Source organism: Ochotona curzoniae, unplaced genomic scaffold (assembly GCF_017591425.1).
Source record: "Ochotona curzoniae isolate NIBS_2020 unplaced genomic scaffold, NIBS_Ocur_1.0 contig_523, whole genome shotgun sequence".
Taxonomy (NCBI): Eukaryota; Metazoa; Chordata; class Mammalia; order Lagomorpha; family Ochotonidae; genus Ochotona; species Ochotona curzoniae.
Genome location: NW_024466459.1, coordinates 10,636,492 through 10,655,593, shown reverse-complemented (window position 1 = coordinate 10,655,593; position 19,102 = coordinate 10,636,492). Strand labels below are relative to the sequence as shown.

At 57.5% G+C, this 19,102-nt stretch overlaps 1 protein-coding gene across 3 annotated transcripts in view; it reads left to right on the top strand.

The window, feature by feature from the left end:
- RPTOR (regulatory associated protein of MTOR complex 1) overlaps positions 1 to 19,102 on the top strand; it is a 209,586-nt gene that overhangs the window by 85,664 nt on the left and 104,820 nt on the right. For all 3 annotated transcript variants that reach the window (XM_040989809.1, XM_040989808.1, XM_040989807.1), the window contains exon 4: positions 8,305 to 8,463. In XM_040989809.1, coding sequence (XP_040845743.1) covers positions 8,305 to 8,463 — 159 coding nt within the window. The remainder of the gene's footprint in view (positions 1 to 8,304; positions 8,464 to 19,102) is intronic.

The following is a 19,102-nucleotide window of genomic DNA, read 5'->3' as shown; positions in this document are numbered from 1 at the left end:
GTGACATGGTTAGCTCATTCAGTCTTTCCAGCAGCCCTGCATGCAGTCATTATTTCGAGTCACAGCCTATCAGCTGAGACTTCTCGTGGCCTTGGGAAGTCACACCCTCGTGGGAGGTCGCCCCGGTGACACCATAGGCTGGGTGTGGCCTCGGTGCTGCTCTCTCCTGAGCACCGCTCACGCTGAGTTCTGATCCCCGTGGTGGAGCCATCTGTGGCCAGTGCTCTCCTGGAAAGGTTAGAGAGGGAGAGAGGTCGTCTCTTCTCTCAGTCACGCGTCTCAAGCACTCTGCCAAATAGAAATCGGTGCTTGCTTGGCTTTTTCAAAATTGGATTTAAGAGAGAGTAAGTAGTTGAGTCCCCAGCCTAGGCCTGGGATTCCGAAGCTCTTTGGGTTCTTAAATGTAATTTGTTTTAAATCTCGAATGAGATTTGTTTTAATGGAAGCCTTAAAAGCCGAGTCTCTGAGCGTTGGAATCACACAGCTTATTGCATCTATCAATTCTACTTAGAGCTCTTGCCTTCCGTCAGTAACCACCGCGTGGAACCCGTCTGTCTGCAGTGCCCCATAAGGGCAGAGCAGCACGCGCGGAGGCCTTCTGCCGGCCTCCACGGGCTGGCCGCGTTCCTGCAGGCCCAGGTGCCCGCAGTGGCCTCCAGCTGGCCTCTCTGCCCCGGTTCTCAGCCATCCAGTCTTCAGCCCCCACGGCCGGTTTGTGTTTGGCCTCTGCTCCTCTCCGAGTGCTCCCCTCAGACCTCTCGGTCTGTGCCCACTGGGTTTCCCTCCTAGCATGTGTCCCCGGGGTGCCTAGGACAGGGTCCCACTGCACACAGCGGCCTGCACCTGCAGCCTGCGTGTGCTCAGTAATCCCTGTCACTGTGCCGTGGGAGACGGGCGCTGTGCCCAGGAAGGAAGGAAAGGGGCAGTGTCCCCGCAGTCTGTGCCGGGTATTGTGGGCTGCCACCTGTCCTCGGTCTTCCCTTCACTGTACAGGAAGAATAGCTTCACTGTGTTAAAATTGAAGATGTGAAAGGAAGTGAGAGGGGAGGTGAGCTGTGAGAACTGTGATGGGATGTGCCTGCAGTTTCCGTTCACCCTGCGTCCCCGGTGGAGGGGAGGGAGGGCAGGCCTTTGCCTCCCTTCAAGGGCATGGCTTTTCTGGAAGCTTCAGATTTGATCCTGGCCACCAGCCCGTCTCCCACTACCCCACACATCCATGCCTGGTGAGCATATCCACCTGTCCACCTCCGGCCACCCCGAGCCTTGAGTCAGCCATGTCCTCATTCTTTGCTGTACCTCTGGATTTAAATGCCGCATGTCAGACAGTTTTAGGCTTATGGAAGATCGTGGATGTTTTAGGATGTCCCTGACACAGAGCCAATGCCAGCTGGTGAGGATCCCTTGGAACCATCACTGGGTGCAGAGCTGGTGCTGGGTGCTGCGCGGGGCCGCTGGCCTGTCCTCGGAGGCGTTCACATGGAGGGGAAGGCCCAGAGGCAAGCAGGGCAAGACGCTGGGTGAGGTCGGAGGAGGAGGAAGTAGGTTTGGGTGCCTTGCCCTCCAGGTGCCCGCACTAGTGCCCGCTGCATTCGGGCATCAGGTACATGCTCTGTCTTGGAATCCGGGGCTAAGCGGTTGTAGGATTGCTGGCTCTGTTTTGCTACTCTTTCTCTTGGAGCAGCTGCTGCACCTCCCCCAGTCACGTGTTCCTCAGGGCAAGGAGCAGCAACAGAGCAGATGGCTCAGAGGCCTGCTGCTGGAGCCAGGACGTCGGCCTCTCCCGTGCTCAGTAAGGCCGGGGAGCCGGCCACTGCCCTCCTCCCCTCCCTGTTCTGGGCAGCTTTGCTGCGACTGTCCCTGGGAAGGGTGGCTGTGGCAGGCGCCACCGACTGTGCTTTTGGTGGCTCGGGGCTGCTGCCTGCTCCCCCCAGTGAGCCCCGGGGGGCAGTGTTTGCCCCGGGGTGGGCCTTTCTCTAGGGCCCATGATGGCTGCTCTGCTCTGCAGCAGCTCAGCTGCCGTAGTTCTGCCGTGGCGTTAGGCAGCAGGCTTTCAGATTCTGGAGTAGAAAAGGGGTTCAGGCGTGTGTGAACATCCGTCAGAAGGTCTCTTGCGTGGGAGGCTGTCTGCAGCGTTCTGTGGGCGATGGGGTCAGCCCCCGAGGCCAGCAGTGCTCTAGCCCTCACAGCCAGAGACCAGTTAGCTGAGGAACAAGCTCCCCTTTGGAATGTGGGGGCGGGGGCATCGCAGGGCGGTGCGTGAGCGCCCACGTGGGGCGGGCTGCCTGCCTGCCTGCAGTGGAAGGTGGGACACCTGGTCTTCTCGGAGCTGTTAGAGGCCGCTCTGCCCACTCACGCTGGCAGAGGTGGTGGTGTGGCCAGGACTGACCACTTAGGAGGAGTGCGCTGCCCATAGTGGTCGCAGGAAGATGGCCAGAGAGAGCAGGGCCGTGGCGTGGCACAGTTGCCTGCAGTGATGTCACACACGCCCTGGAGGCGGGGTCTGCGCGCACGGGACGCTGCTGGAGGACTGAGGTCGCATCTCAGGCAGGGCTCCAACGAGATGCGTGCTGGGGTCAGTGCGTCCGGCCGGCACACAGGGGGTCTTCCCTGTAGTGTGCCCCTTGGGAAATGCCTCAGGCGGCACTGTGGAGTCAGAATAACAAATGGACAGTTTCACTATTTCTTTTATATGTGAAAGCATTCTATAAGGGTTTCCTTTAATCATGGAAACATTTCGAAATGCTGCTTTGTTTTGGTGGCTTACTTTTGTTGACTTTTAAACACCTTCTTATGGAAACTTCCAGCCCTCCCGGCTGTCATGGCTGTGTCTGCATGGAGCACCCCACACGGCGTCCCTTCCACCTGCTATCCCTTGGGGTGCCTTCACGGAAGGCCAGTGTTGGAGGGTCAGAGCCGTGATGTTCCAAACACCACGTGACCGCACGTGAGCGTTTCTGTGTGTGCAGTCGGACACGGCTTGTGAGCGCATGCAGGGACACGCACACGTGTGCCTTTGCGCACAGCTGAGTTAGGAGTGGCGGCTCTGCTCTGTTCACGCTGAGTTCACTGGGGAGTCAGCGCTACACCCCAGCCTGCCGCGCCTCTGCTCAGCGTGTCCTGCTGGTGTTCCTGTCCGCTCAGTTCCCTGTCTGTGGCGGAGACAACCGGCAGCTGTTCCTGGGTGAGGATAGTGGCCTGGCTCTGCCTGTGGGTGCCCTGTGTGTGCTGGCTGGGTGGTGTCCACACAGGGGTGTCTCTCCTCGGTTCTTTGGGTGGCTTGAGGTGTAGTTCTTCCAGGAAAGCCAGGATCTCTGCCTGTCTACCTGTGCAGTGCTGAGGTCACGAGTGAGTCCAGGTGGGGCTCTGCATTCAGAGGTCAGGGCTGAGGGTCGGTGGAGGGGCCCTGGGCTGAAGCCTTGGTGACCTTCAGTGGCTGCAGTGCACACTTAGGGCTGGGAGAGTTTGGCCGTCGGGAGGCCGCCAAGAGAGGGATGTCTTGATTTAGACTTAGATTTAGCTGATCCTCTGCCAGCAGATACCGGCATCCCATGTAGGCGCCGGTTCCGGTCCCAGCTCCTTCCGCCTCGGTGAGGGAGTGGGCAGTATGAACTCTTCCAGACCTGGACGGAAGCAGCCAGATGCTGACGTGCTGCTTGTTGCTCCTGGACAGTTCTGAGACCACCTCTCAGGCGTTTTGATTGGGGTGACGGGGTGGAGTCTAGTTGAGTGGGGCGCGGTACCATGCCCTTGCCTGCAGCTGTGTCCCTGCCAGGCAGGGCGCTGAGCACCTCTGCCCATGTGCCCGGGCTCCCACGGGCATGCGAGGTGGTTGGAACTGGCAGCAGGTTGGAGCTGGGCCTCAAGCTGCACAGGGCAGGGCCTGTTCCCCTGGGCCTCCCTCTGAAGACGTGCTGCGTGAACAGGCACTCAAAGGCCTGAACTGCACTGGGAGAGGAACCAAGTCCAGCTACGCCTGCGGGGCTAGGCAGCCTGGAGACGGCGGGCGTCTTTCTGGGCCCGGAGACCTCACTGGCCCGGGAAGCTCAGGATCACTGGCCACCTCTCTGCCGGCGAGCAGTGGACATGGGCCCCGTCGAGTCTTTCATGCACTGCACCTTTTTTCTTTTTGTAAGATTTATTTATTTTTATTGCAAAGTCAGATATACATACAGGAGGAGAGACAGAGAGGAAGATCTTTCATCCGATGAGTCACTCCCCAAGTGGCCACAAAGGCCGGTGCTGTGTCGATCCAAAGCCAGGAGCCAGGAACTTCGTCCGGGTCTCCCATGTGGGTGCAGGGTCCCAAGGCTTTGGGCCGTCCTCGACTGCTTTCCCAGATCACAAGCAGGGAGCTGGATGGGAAGTGAAGCTGCCGGGATTAGAACTGGCGCCCATATGGGATGCTGGCGTGTTCAAGGCAAGGACCTTAGCTGCTAGGCTAGCGTGCTGGGCCCTTGGTACAGCTTTTGAGGAGCACTCCCAGCACAATGCTCAATGGCAGAGTAACGTGGCTACTTCTCACCCCGGCAAAAGCAGCAGTGTGTCTCCGTGCTGAGATGTCCTGTGCCGACTGCAGCCCGTGTCCCCATGCTGGGATGTGCTGTGCCGACCACAGCCCGTGTCCCCGTGCTGGGATGTGCTGTGCTGACCGCAGCCCGTGTCCCCGTGCTGGGATGCCCCGTGCCGACCGCCCTGGAGCCATTATCCTTAGCATTTTGATTTTGAATCAAAGCCTATCATGGCATGGTGACATTTAATTTAGTATTTCTCATTTCAGAACCTTTCAGGATATCAGTTAATTCCCACAAAGCCCTGGGAGGCGTGTGAGTCATGTCTGTGGCGCCCTTCACGTCACTCAGCTAGTGTGCCCTGGCCCCGCCAGGAGGCGACAAAGTGAGGCAGAGTCGACCCGGTCCCCTCTGTTCTGAGTCGCCTGGACCCTGCGGGCACCGTGCCCTGGGGGAGCCGTGACTGCCGAGTAGGGGACACCAACTGTCCAGATGCCATCGGGCCGAGGGGAGTGGCACGTGCAGGTTGCCCCTTCTTGTTTCCTGGACACCCTGCCTTTGCATCACCTCCTGCTTCATATCCATGTGAGATTTCAGGGTCTTAAGAGAGTGTAGTGTGGCCGTGCAGAAGCTGGAAGGTTCCTGGGCGCCCCAGGCCGAGTTCTGCACGCGTTTGTTTCTGGTTGTGGCTGCAGGGGCACAGGTGGTCTGCCCACGCTTGGCGAGAAGCAGGCACCCTCCATTCCGACCTGTCCCGTCTGCCCCCCAGTACCCGCCTGCCCCTGTGGGGCTCACCGCAGAGCTGTGTCCACAGTGGTGGCTGCCGTCTTGGTCATCAAGCCAGTGGAGAGTGGGCGTGAGTGAGTCGGCCTTGCTCACTGTGGGGCTTCCTGGTGTCATCACTAACCGGAAGTCCTTGGTTCATATGCAAAGGTTACTTGCTCTTCCTGTTGTCTGAGGGAAGCCCTGGCGCCTAGGCCAGTGGCTGCCTGACACCTGACCAGAGAGGTGGATTTGGGCGAGAGCTCTGCCGGGCGCTTGTTGCTGTCCACCGTGTGCCGCACAGCATGGCCTGGCCTCCCCGAGTCTTCCCTGCATGCCCTGTTCTGGCCAGCTCCGTGGTGGAAATCCAGGGGTATCCCCACAGCCCAAGGCAGAGAGCCCTCCCACCCGACGTGTCCAACTTTAATTGAGCTAAGTTCTGAGGCAGCATCTCTACCCCACCGTGCTGGCACTCTGGCTGTGGACAAAGTCTGGCATGGTGCTGTCTGGGGCTGGGGGGTTTGTAGCACCGGGCAGGAAGCACCCCAGGGCGCCCGGGCCCCCTCCAGTGTGGTCTCCCTGCTGCTCTGGGAGGGAGCCACGTGCTTGCAGAAGACGCCAACGCAGGCCCCGAGCCCTCCCAGCCCCGACACTCTGAGAGTCCTTCTGCGTCTTGGCTGTCTACGCCTCTGCCACGGGCCAGCTGCTCCCCTCAGCCCTGAGCCTGGCAGGTGCCCTCTGAATGCCTCTGTCCTCCCTGCCTGCTCAGCCGTGATGCAGGCGGAAAGCACTGGCATTAAAAATGCATAGGTATTTCCTCTAACTGACGTAAAGGCCTCACAGAGTGGCATGGGTGTGCTGCTGAGCTTGGCCATCTCGGCAGCTGTGTGCGTCCTTGCAGGCCGCGGCACGTGACGGACCAGGGGTTGGCCTGGAGGGGTGGTTTAGCTGGACCCCCTGTGATGCTGGGGGGTGCATGGTCTCAGGGACAGACTGCACACTTAGTGCCTTCAGGCACCGACGTTTCATATGTGCAGTGTCATGTTGGTGTTTAGTTACCATCTAGCTCGTCTCAGTTGCGAGTAGCTGAGTTGGTTTACAGTTGCAGAGGGCCTAAGCATGCTGCCTTATGGTGGTAGGGCAGCCTCTGTGACACACACTGTGCCCTTCGGATCGGGACAGCTGCGTGTAGACATAGTTCCAAGGAGAGAATGGTTTCCTGCAGAAGATCCTGAGTGTGGAACAAGCCCTTGCAGCACCCGGGGCTCGACGAGCCCCACGGGCCCGGGCGGCCATCCTTCGATGCCTATCTTGAGGGAGCAGGTGCCAGGGCTGCCTCCCCAGCAGGCCTCAGTGCCCTGCCCTCAGTCTCCCTGGGGACCATCCTGTCCCACACGTGTCCCACAGCCTCTTGATGGAGATGGACTTGGGAACTTTGCGTGTGTTGTTCTGAATCTGAGAAGGGACCCTGCACCCGGCAGGGTCCCCAGTAGTCCTGCTGGAGCTGGGTCCTTAGCATTGTTCGCTGGTTGGCAGCAGCGCATTGGTAGTTACTGAGAATTCACTAGCTGGGGAATTTACCTGAGGAAGATGGGCCTGGGACGCTGCTGAGTCAGCCTCCCCACGCAAGAGCAGCCGTCCACCTTCCCGAGTCCGCCATGCCCTGCTGCCTGGGCAGCTTGTTCCAGTGCCCTTGTCTTTGGGCCCGATGTCCTCTGCTTGTCCTTCTCACACAGGGTCACCGAAGGCTCTCATGGCACACTGAGCTCGCACTCAGCCCAGGGTATGGGCAGGGAACTGGGCTGCGGCCCGGCCTGGGGGGAGAGTCAGCTAGGGCCGCTGGTCCCGCAGGCTTTCCTGTGAGCAGAGGTTTGTTTTGTTTTGTTTTGTTTTGTTTTGTTTTGTTTTGTTTTGTTTTGTTTTGTCTTGTCTTTTTCCCCATGTTCCATAGGTTTTCAAAAGAACTCGATCTGTGCTACTAAGAAACTTTTTTTTAGGAAGTCTATTATTACTATTTTTCTGTTTCATTTCATTTGAGAGATGGATCTGATCCATTGGCTCATTCCCTGAGTGCTTGCAATGCCAGGACTGGGTGAGGCTGGCATCGGGCACCTGCTGTCTGCCAGGGGCCCTGCACAGCTCTGTCCCCGTGAGGGCTCGTGTGTCCGTGTGTCCGCCAGAGGACGCTGCACAGAGGAGCAAGCCGGGCTGTGGCCCCGAGGGCTCCCTGTGGGGTGTGGCTGTCCCCAAGGGCTCCCTGTGGGGTGTGGCTGTCCCCAAGGGCTCCCTGTGGGGTGTGGCTGTCTGAGAGGTGGCTGCTGCTGCTGCTTTTGGTTTCCTGGAAAATGTGCATTTTAGCAACTTACAAGGCACAGTGATGGAGAGGGAAAGAGGGCTCAGTCTTTCTTCTGCTAACTCACGCCCCAAGGGCCCCGGCTCTGGGCTGACGTAAGCAGGAAGTTGATCAAAGACCCGAAGAAGTGTGTGTGTGTCTCAGAGTGCTCACCTCTGCCGTGACACCTGTCCCAGGAGGCGTCTTGACCCAGGAAATGCCATGAGGCTGACTCTGACCTGGCGAAGGCCTTCCTTGGCCATTTGGCCTTTGTGGGGGTTAGCATTTGTTCACGAAGGAGAGTGTATTTCTATGCTTCCTGTGAGACTGTCCTCACCCTCTGCTGGGAGCCCGGCTCTGGCTGTGGGCCTGGGGGCTGGGAGGGCAGATCTGCTGTCCGCTGCGGGCCTACGTGTCAGGAGTCCAGGACAGCTAGGCTGTGGCTGTGGGCGTGGGGAGGGGATGGGGTGGGCAGGGGGCTGGTCTGCTGTCCACTGTGGGCCTGGGGGGGTCAGGGCTGCTAGCTGTGAGCCCCGGGGCGGGGATGGGGTGGACAGGGGGCTGGTCTGCTGTCTGCTGTGGGCCTGGGGGGGGGGTGAGGGCTGCTAGCTGTGAGCCCCGGGGCGGGGATGGGGTGGGCAGGGGCAAGTGTGCTCTTCCCCGGAGCCCATGGTCAGCCCATGCTGTGTCCTCTCGCCGCAGGCCCGCTACAAGCAGAGCCTCGACCCGACTGTGGACGAGGTGAAGAAGCTGTGCACGTCTCTGCGCCGGAATGCCAAGGAGGAGCGGGTCCTCTTCCACTACAACGGCCACGGGGTGCCCCGGCCCACGGTCAACGGCGAGGTCTGGGTCTTCAACAAGGTGGGCTGCCAGTCAGTCGGGAGTGTCACTGCAAGTCTGTCCTGCAGCTTCCGCAGGCCTTGGTGTCTTAGCACCTCTGATGGGGTTCAGAGGGTCTGCTGGGACCCTGGCCAAGGCCTGGAACTCCAGGATGAGCGTCCGGAGGTCCTTGGACATGTGGAGGAATGGGCGCAGACGGGTCAGACACAGGCCGGCTCACACGCGTAACATTCATGTAGAACACGAAAAGCCAGTGTCTTCCTCTTGGGTAGGTTTCCTTCTTGCCGCCAGTGGCTTCTTAGCCACATACTTGGAGTGCTCTGAGAGCGCAGGGAGTGAGGCCCTGACACAGGAGGAGTGAGGCCCTGACACAGGAGGGAGTGAGCTGACACAGGAGGGAGTGAGGCCCTGACACAGGAGGGAGTGAGGCCCTGACACACCAGGGAGTGAGGCCCTGACACAGCAGGGAGTGAGGCCCTGACACACCAGGGAGTGAGGCCCTGACACAGCAGGGAGTGAGGCCCTGACACAGGAGGCAGTGAGGCCCTGACACAGCAGGAGTGAGGCCCTGACACAGGAGGGAGTGAGCTGACACAGCAGGGAACTCTGGGTTACCTGAGGACAGCTCCCTCAGGACACAGCCTTTGCTCGTACGTGTGTATCTGCGTGGCTGCCCTACACTGATTGTGTTTGAATGACTCAGCGCTGCACTGATTTACAGAAGTGTAGCAAGTGGGTGTCCCCGGTCCAGCTCAGATTCTGACTGAGTGTCTTCTGTTGCGCCCCCACAGTCTAGTTTCATTCCTTCGCGTTTCTCCATGGGTTGAAGTCAGACAGGATCAGAATAGCAAGATGGAACTTTGTGCTGCTCCTGCTGGACACATTTGAAATAAAGGTGCAGGTGGAGACCGGAAACAGGAGAGGAAAGTTGTGTCATCCGGATGGCCGTGGCCATCGATGCTGGTGGTATATTAGAACAAAACGAAGCCCAGCACGCGGACTGCAGAGGCGTGTGTGCAGCCGTGGGCAAGGAGGCCGTGGGCAAGGAGGCCGTGGGCAAGGAGGCCGTGGGCAAGGAGGCCGTGGGCAAGGAGGCCGCGGCCCGCGCTCGGCAGAGCACATGTGTGCCTAGTTGGAACCATGGGGTTCCATGTCTCAACAGTTCGGAAATTAAAGCCGATATTCCAAATGCAAGCTTAGAACTTCCTCGGGCCCGGCACGATAGAGTAGTGGTTAAAATCCTTGCCTTGAATGCCCCAGGATCCCATGTGGGCGCCAGTTGTAATCCCGGCAGCTCCACTTCCCATCCAGCTCCCTGCTTGTGGCCTGGGAAAGCAGTCGAGGATGGCCCAAGGCCTTGGGACCCTGCACCCGCGTGGGAGACCCGGAAGAGGTTCCTGGCTTTGGCTTCGGATTGCCTTAGCTCCAGCCATTGCGGTTACTTGGGAAGTGAACCATCAGATGGAAGATCTTCCTCTCTCTCTCCTCCTCTGTATGTCCGCCTTTCCAATAAAAAATAAGTACATCTTAAAAAAAAAAAAAAAACTTGCTCGCAGGGCAGGCGTTCTGAGGCACCCAGGTTCCATACTCAAGCCCAAAGGTGGCAGTGGGGCTGGTTCAGGTGCTCAGGCCTCTGCCATCTGTGTGCCGGCTTTGCAGTGGAGCTCTGGCTTGTCTTCCCAGCATGGCAGGCCTTTTGGGGAGAGAAGCAGCTTCCCCTGTGCCTCTCAGCTTAGCACACATGTGCCTGCACACACACACAGAGCACACACGTGCGAATATACACACCTATAAACACACCCCAGCAGACACATGCGTACACGCCCCCAGCACACACGTGCACACACCCAGCAACATACCAGCACACATGTGCGCCCACTCAGCAACATGCCAGCACACACGTGCACACACCCAGCAACATACCAGCACATACCCCAGCACACATGTGTACACAACCAAACCCAGCCCATACATGTGTACACATACCACAGCACACATGTGTGCACACACAGCCCGCAGCTTTCCCACGTGAGAACTCTGGGCATTGCATGTTTGCTTGTAGCTGAGAGAAGCCATGGCTCATTAAAAAGCCACAGTGACGCCGTCGGTCACCTGAATGCACATTTGTAGAACAAAGTGCCCAGCAGGTGTCAGCGCACGTTCTCCTGTGCACGTGGGGTCTCCCCAGGCCTTGGGCCCTGAAGACGCCTCCGAGTTCATGCAAGGCCGGAGCTCACAATGTATTTTCTCTGAACATGAAATTTGAAGCTGTGAGATGCCGGAAGAAGCCTCAGCACGTGAAATAACACTTGAATCAAAGAGGAAATCATAAGGGGGGAAAATTCAAAGTAAATGAATATGAAAGTGTGGTTTGTCAAAGTTTGTAGGATATAGCCAAGGCATTACTGATATGGAAATGTGTAGTTTTAATTTCTTGTCTAAAATGAATGAAAGCTTTAAAATAAAAATTTTCTTTTTTTAAATTCTTATTTTTAATTTAAAGATTATTTATATGAAAGGCACATTTTTAAAAAAAGATTTATTTTTTATTTTTATTGGAAAGGCGGATATACAGAGAGGAGAGACAGAGAGGAAGATCTTCCGTCCGATGATTCACTCCCCAAGTGAGCGCAACGGCCAATGCTGTGCCGATCCGAAGCCAGGAGCCTCTTCCGGGTCTCCCATGCGGGTGCAGGGTCCCAAAGCTTTGGGCCGTCCTCCACTGCTTTTCCAAGCCACAGGCAGGGAGCTGGATGGGAAGAGGGGCTGCTGGGATTAGAACCGGCGCCCATATGGGATCCCAGGCATGCAAGGCGAGGACCTTAACCACTTGCGCCATCGCACCGGGCCCATGAAAGACACATTTGCAAAGAGAGAAAGAGATACCTTCCTGCAAGTGTGACAAGCCAGGCTTTTTTTTTTTTTTTTTTTTAAGATTTACTTTTATTTTTATTGGAAAGTCAGATATACAGAGAGGAAGATCTTCCATCCATTGATTCACTCCCCAAGCAGCCGCAACGGCCAGATCTGAGCCGATCCAAAGCCGGGAGCAAGGAGCTCTTCTGGGTCTCCCACGCAGGTGCAGGGTCCCAAGGCCTTGGGCTGTCCTCGACTGCTTTCCCAGGCCACAGGCAGGGAGCTGGATGGGAAAAGGACCACCAGGATACGAACCAGCACCCTCATGGCATCCTGGCATATACAGTGTGAGGACTTTAGCCACAAGGCTACCGCGCTGGGCCTAATGCAGGCTTTTAGCCCTTGGGAGGCCTGTTGGCCGCTGCCTTCTCAACTCCTGTGCGCGTGTCCTGATCACGTGTGTGACACACTGTCTTGGCCTCCAGGCCGTTTACGTTCCTCCCCAAGCTGCCCACAGATGTGCCATCTGGGGAGCCTGGCAGCAGGCCGTGTATGTGTGAGCTGCGGATCCTGGGTTCTTGCTGCAGGCTGACAGTTCTGTCCCAGAAATGAGTTGGAGGCAGGCTCTTAGCTGCCCAGGAGCCTGCTCCCCAGCCGTGCCAGCACACGCGGAAGAGGAGAGCAGCATGGCAGAGCGACTGGCGTGAAAAACTGCCCAGTCAGCTAATGGGCCTTGGTGCGGGGGGCGCTGTCAGGAGCTCTCCTTCTCAGGGGTTTTGTTTGTTTTTCTGTCTTCTCAAGGTTGAACACTTTCTTCCGAGGGTTGTAAAGGGCCTCTGTTAGCCTGGGCTGCCAGGGCAAACTTGAGAGCTGAGTGCTAATGTGTGGAGAAGGGGCGGGTCGGCCCCCTGCAAGCCAGCTGCCAGGCACCGTGAGAGGAAACGGTGACAGCGTTAGTTAGCTTGCACCATGCCACGGCCAGGTGTTTGCAAGCAAGCGTTTAGATTGGCTGGCGTGGGGCTTCTCTCTGCGTTGAGCACACCGTGTGTTGAATGAGAGCCCTGGTATTCCGGGCCACTTGCTAAGTTTCATGGCATTTTGGTTTAATTGTACGTAGCTCTAGATATAGGTGTCATTTCCTCACTGCTGAGAGATAGCAAGCCTTTGTCTACCCCTTCGCTGATTTGTCAGATGTTGGAGTCACTGCTGCCTGGCCCGGTGCACATGCCAGGCTGTGGTGCTCGGTGTGCCATGGCTGTGAGCTCCGAGGTGGGCAAGCAGGCCGGAACCGTCACTGTCCTGTGCCAGGCTGAGCCCTACGCAGCCAGAAGCCCCAGAGGAGGCCTGGAGGCTATTCCTGCTCTACTGGTACAAACGAGCCGAGTGGCCATGCTGCAGTCCCCTCCTCAGTGCCTTGTCCTCCTGGGGTGGGTGACCCCTGCTAGGTGGCGTACTTCTGCCGAGTGGCCCTGTCACAAAGGAAGAAAGAAGAGCTGGGACCAAGGTCATGCAGGCTCTGCTTTCATGGGCTTGTCTTCCACAACTTCCTTTTTTTCTTTTTTTAAAGATTTATTTATTTTTATTACAAAGTCAGATATACAGAGAGGAGGAGAGACAGAGAGGAAGATCTTCCATCTGATGATTCACTCCCCAAGTGACCGCAACAGCTGATGCTGTGCCAATCCAAAGCCAGGAGCCAAGAGCTCTTCCAGGTCTCCCACGCGGGTGCAGGGTTCCAAAGCTTTGAGCCGTCCTCCACTGCTTTCCCAGGCCACAGGCAGGGAGCTGGATGGGAAGTGGAGCTGCTGGCATTACAACTGGCGCCCATATGGGATGCTGGCGCGTTCAAGGCGAGGACTTTAGCTGCTAGGCCACCGCACCGGGCCCCACAACTTCCTTTTTTAAACTGAATTTTCTTGAACACCTCCTGTATTGTCTACTCTTTGGATCTATTGCATTTTCTAGAAACAGGTATGTCGGTGGTGTGTCATAAACCGCGTAATAACTGCTGGCTAAGGGTTGCCAGGTCTTGCTTTGGCACTGGCGATGCTGGTGTTTGCACGCATCCGAGTGTGGCTGGCCTGTCGCACATTTCCTGAAAGTGGAATCAGTTGGTGCCTGACCCCTCTACAACATGCTGTCCCATCTCCTCCAGCAGAGAAGGCGACATTTGCATGTTTGCCTTAATGCCTCGCCGTCCACGTTCCCTTTCCCCTGACAAACCTTCCCCTTGAAACAGCGATTAGTAATTTGGTACTTAAAAAAAATAATTTTACCCTCTGCTTTTATCTCCCCAGAAATTGTGTTGTTTTGTTTTGCCTGTTACTGAAGTGTCTTACAACCGTTTCAAACCTCACGCACCTCTCTTAAAATCCAGTAGTACATTTCCAGAATCCATCTGAGCAGTTTTCTAGTGCACAAGAACTTAGGCACCAAAGATTTGAAAGGAGTGAAGGGAGTTGAGTGGGAGCCCTGCTGACCACGGACGGTCGCTGTCATGGCACCGGTTAGACTTCTGCTTGGACCCTGTCATGGGTGGCGTGTGGAGTCCCAGCTCCTCTGCTTCCCATCCAGCTCCCTCCTGATGTGTCCTGCGGCAGCAGCAGGTGACGGCCCCGGGATCTGGGAGGAGGCCAGGACGAGGCCTGCGCGGCCGCGTGCTTGGGTGCTGTGTGTGGGCTTCTGGTGCAGATCGACCCTGTGCTCTTTGGCAATGGGCAGACTGCAGGGGAAGCACTGGGTGCCCTGCATTAGCTGCCCCTGATTAGCTTCTCAGATGACTGTCACATGGTGCCCCCCAGTCCCTGCCTGCCTGGGGTGGGCTCGTGCGTGAGTTGGCATCAGTTTAAGTCACAGCCAGTGTTTGCGGAGTTTGCCACAGGTTGTCCCAGCTCTGAGTGCTGGCTGTGCCTCCCGTTCCCTGTGGGTGTCACCCCTTCTGCCCCTACCCTAGGATCCTGTGCTTTACAGTTTAAGGTATTTGGTTCCCAGATGTCTCACAAATGAGGGGTCCTGTAAAACTTTGTGGAAATATGTATCATGAAAAACAATTTTGCACCAGAGTAAACTAAAGTTTTAATCCGTTTCTCCAGGAACTTTCTTAAATAGCACCCTGTGCCCTGCGTCGCTGGGCGTCCCCCGTTAGTCATTCCGCACTGAGATATGTTGAGGTGCTCTGGGGGGTCCCAACTGCTCCACTTCCCATCCAGCTCCCTGCTGTGGCCTGGGAAGGTAGTACAGGGTGACCCATAGCCTTGGGACTCTGCGTTCATGAGGGAGACCCGTAAGAAGCTCCTGGCTCCTGACTCAAGCCTGGTTCAGCTCTGGCTGTCACTGCCATCTGGGGAGTGAGCCAGCAGCTGGAATCTCTGACTCTGAAATCGGCCGTCTCTCCCCGAGTCCTGGCAGCTTGGAGAGCCCTTGGATGTGCTCTATGTGGCCTGGGTGCCAGCCTGCTGTGTCCTCACGGTGGGCACATCTGTGTTAACCGGGGGGAAACGAGGTCTTCATGAGTGCATGGGGTGTACAGGACTAGGGACCGGGGCAGTCTTATCTGCCAGGAGTTGGACAATGTTGAGTATAATAAGTTATGTGTCCCTGTTAGTGGAGGTGACTTAATGTTTGTAGGTAGAGGATTCAGAGTGCGGAAGGCAAGGACAGAGAGCAAGCCAATGGGGTCGAGTAAGAGAGGTGCTGAGTGTGAAGTGCGGAGGCTGGACAGTGTTGGGGGGCCCGGCCCCCAGCACACAGCCGTCACAGAGACATGGGAGGGAGACAGGGAGGCAGGCTGTGCATGCAATAGGCAGTGACGCTGGACACGTGCTGTCTGTCCTCACCCTGAAGGTGGAGGCCTGGGGGGGGGTCACCTCTCACTGGGGAGCCTGTTGGCAGCAGCTGTGTCCTGTGCCCATGCTTCTGGCAGCACCCTGGCAGGGCAGGGAGGGGTTCTGTTATCTTCTCTGTAGTTTCCAGGATGGCCTAGGCCCAGGTTCAGGGCCACCCTGGGCACCGGACGCCACCTGCAGTGAGCTGGCCTAGAAGAGGCATCCTGAGTGCTGGCAGTCCGGGCGGGCATGTGGACCTTCCTGATGTCTGATATAACCTGACAGCTGATATGGATTTTAATGAATAAATTATCTAAACTGTATTTCCTTTGTTGGAAATTAAAGCATGGCCTTGACTGGTTTCTGCGAGAAAGGAGTGATGTTTTGATTAGGAGGGCTCGGTGGTGGCGTTTGGGCCATCGCCCGAGAGCCCTGCCGTGCCCACAGGCTGCCAGCCCTGTGCAGCGCCAGCGCCATTGGAATTTTCCACAGATACGGCTGCTTGTGGAACCCACTCTAGCTCTGCAGCGCCAGCGCCGGGACGAGGCGGGCGCTCATGATGCCCATGGGGCTTCTGTGCCACCCAGGGCTGACCAGCTCCATCTGTCCTGCTGGAGACGTGACCCCTGGCCGCTGGCCTCAGGTGCGGCTCTCCCAGGCTGTGCTTTACTGGAGCTGGTACTGCACCTCACAGGGGCACAGCTTCCCACATCGGATTAGCGCAGTCATCTGCTCCCTGGCAGAGAGTGGCTCTCCACCTGAACAGTCCCTGGGGCTCACTGGGCATGGCAGGGACCAGGGCCATCCCTGCTTCTGGCACCCAACAGCTGGGCCCCAAGAGGTTGCTCAACACAGTGTAGTGCCCTGGCAGCCCCACACTGCCACACATCCACAGCGCTGAGGAGGTGACACAAGGACAGCCCCATACTGCCACACGTCCACAGCGCTGAGGAGGTGACACAAGGACAGCCCCACACTGCCACACGTCCACAGTGCTGAGGTGACACAAGGACAGCCCCACACTGCCACACGTCCACAGTGCTGAGGTGACAGAAGGACAGCCCCACACTGCCACACGTCCACAGCGCTGAGGAGGTGACACGCGCAGTGGCCACAGAGGCACCTGTTTCCCGGGCTGCGACCGGCTCACTCTAGGCACCTCTCAGCCACCCTCAGGGAGGGACACTGTGGGGTGAAGGTTCCCCTGTCACTGGGACCTGAAACCAAGACCCGGCCGGATCCCAGGGCTTGTCGCTGTGCGGCCTCTGGTCCCTTAGTGTAGTGGGACAGTCATTACCGGTTTTCCTAGCATTTCAATACTTTAGCACTTGACAAGGTTTATGTATTTAATCTATCTGACAGGCAGAGGTGTGCTCCCTGGATCTCCCACAGGTTGGTCCACTCGGCCTCGTCATGCCCAGGGCTGGGGTCATCACCACTCCCTCCCAGGCTGTGCCGTAGCGGAAGCTCAACTGGAAGGCCAGGTGTCCCACCATGAGGTGTGGGTGCCCCAATCACCCGGAGCACCCTGCCCCGCTTCACTGTCACCAGAAGGCACCATGGATCGCCTTTGTGTCTCAGAAATTTTGAGTCTGGCCAGTCTGGGGACTGGATTCCCACTCCAGGGCGAGGCTGCAGCAGTGTGTACTGAGATACATTTGATTTTTGCAGCTCTCTGGCTTCCGGGGCCTCGCAGGCGGCTTGTGCCTAGATGGCAGTGAAGATGGCAGCACGTGCCACTTGGCTGACAGCCACACACTGACCCTGCCACCCACCGTGGTCAGCACCAGATGAGCTGCGTTTTTGTGTGTCCGAGCCAAGATCTTGCTGGGAAGGAAGTCAGTGGCACATGATTTCCAAGCTACTACCAGAGCTCCTGTCGTGCCAGTGCAGGCGGTGCCCATGGACCCTGCCCAGTGTTCCCCTCTCATGCCAGGGCAGTGCTGGGGCTGGGGAAGCGCCCTGTGTCCCAGGCAGCTGGGACCAGCAGTCTGCCCCACAGAGCTGGTGCTCCTGAAGCGTCTGTCATGTGGCGTTTGCCGAGATGTGCTTGCTGCTCTGACACCTGCACACCCTCCCGCCAGTAGTCCGCACATCCTGTCTTACTGGAAGTGCTTCCTGTTAGATGAGATTGCCACAGAACACAAGTTGTTGGGGACTGTTTTTTGTTTGTTTGTTTGTTTTTTAATTTGACAGCGGTTGAGAGCCTGAGCTCGCAGCCTCTTCTCTCTGAGCCCCTCTCTTCTCTCTGAGCCCCCCTTCTCTCTGGGCCCCCCTCTTCTCTCTGGGCCCCCCTCTTCTCTCTGAGCCCCCCCTTCTCTCTGAGCCCCCCCTTCTCTCTGAGCCCCCCCTTCTCTCTGAGCCCCCCTCTTCTCTCTGAGCCCCCCTTCTCTCTGGACCCCCCCTTTTCTCTGGGCCCCCCCCTTCTCTCTGAGCCCCCCTCTTCTCTCTGGGCCCGGAGCTGGAGCTGGGGCTGGGCTCCTGTTGCAGTAGCAGGAAGTAGGCGGGAGGGGACACAGAACCGCACGCGACACAGGGTTGTCTAATTGACACCTTAGCAGCTGGACCAAGTGCAGAAGCAGCAGCTGTGGCCACTCCTTCCCTCTGCAGGCCGTGGCAGTGTGCTCTGCCCCTCAGCATGCGTGGACACGGTCCTCCCTGTGGGCGGGTGGGGGCTGTGCCGTAGGTGCCTCTGTGAGTCTTGCCTGCCTACTGTCTTCCGTACCGGGGATTCGAACTCCGTAGTCACCACACGTGTGGCCTGCTTTGCCTCTTGATCCCTTAACCTTGGCCCTGTCAGGGTCAGGACAGATACTAAGAGAAGCCACTCAATTTGGGGATTTTTAAAATATATGAAATAGAATTTTGTCCACCTTCATGTGAAATCCATGTGGCCACCTTGTCAGTGCCGCTGTGGGCCAGCGGTGACCTCTCCAGTAATGGACCATGCCCACCTCTGCCCACCTCACTCCCACGCTTGTCCCCTGGGCCAGGCTTACAAAGGGAGCTGGGCATTGCTGCAGCGGCCTCTGACCCTGGATGTCCCTTGGAGTGCCATGTGTATGCTGCCCCTGGGCTGCAGTGCAGCTCTGCCCACAGGTCACCAAGAAGCAATGGGAGTGTGCATTCCCCGCTGCTGTCCAGTGGCCTTCCCAAAAGCTGCACTGGTGTTCATTCCCACTGACAGCGAATAAGTTGGCTGACCCAGAGCGATTGGAGCCAGGGCTGGGGGTGTCTGAGCTGCAGCTGTGTGAGGCTCACAGAGCCGCATGGCCCGCCGAGATAGGGCTGGGGCTGTCTGAGCTGCAGCTGTGTGAGGCTCACAGAGCCGCATGGCCCGCCGAGACAGCTTCAGGCATGACTCGAAATTGTAGTGAAGCTGCAGTGCTGATATTCAAAGCTGATCATTGCTACGGGCCGCAGATGGTGTTACAGGTGTCCACGTGGTCCTGATACCCACGGGCCACAGATGGTGTTACAGGTGTCCACGTGGTCCTGATACTCAGGGGAGAGCCCTTCGGCCGCACCCCCCGAACACGGCTGAGCTCGGAAGCCAGGCAGGGTAGGGCCCAGCTAGTGCTTGCATGGGATAGTGGAGGGTTTGGTAGATTCTCCTTAGGGGAGTCCCACAGTTCATCAAAAGTGTGCAACTTTTTAAAAATGTTTACTTATTTAAATTTACGCCAGGAGCCTCTTCTGGGTCTCCCACATGGGTACAGGATACCAAGGCCTTGGGCTGTCCTCCACTGCTTTCCTGGGCCACAGGCAGGGAGCTGGATGGGAAGTGGAGCAGCCGGGATTAGAACCAGCACCCATGTGGGATCCTGGCGCTTGGAGGTGGATGCCCCCACAGTGTGGAAGTCTAGTTGTGGATTGATTGTTTCTGAGTTGCCTCTTACTGCAGGGGCGAGGGGAGCATGCATATTAATCTGGGTTTTATTGATTTATTTTTTTTAAGATTTATTATTTATTTTTATTGG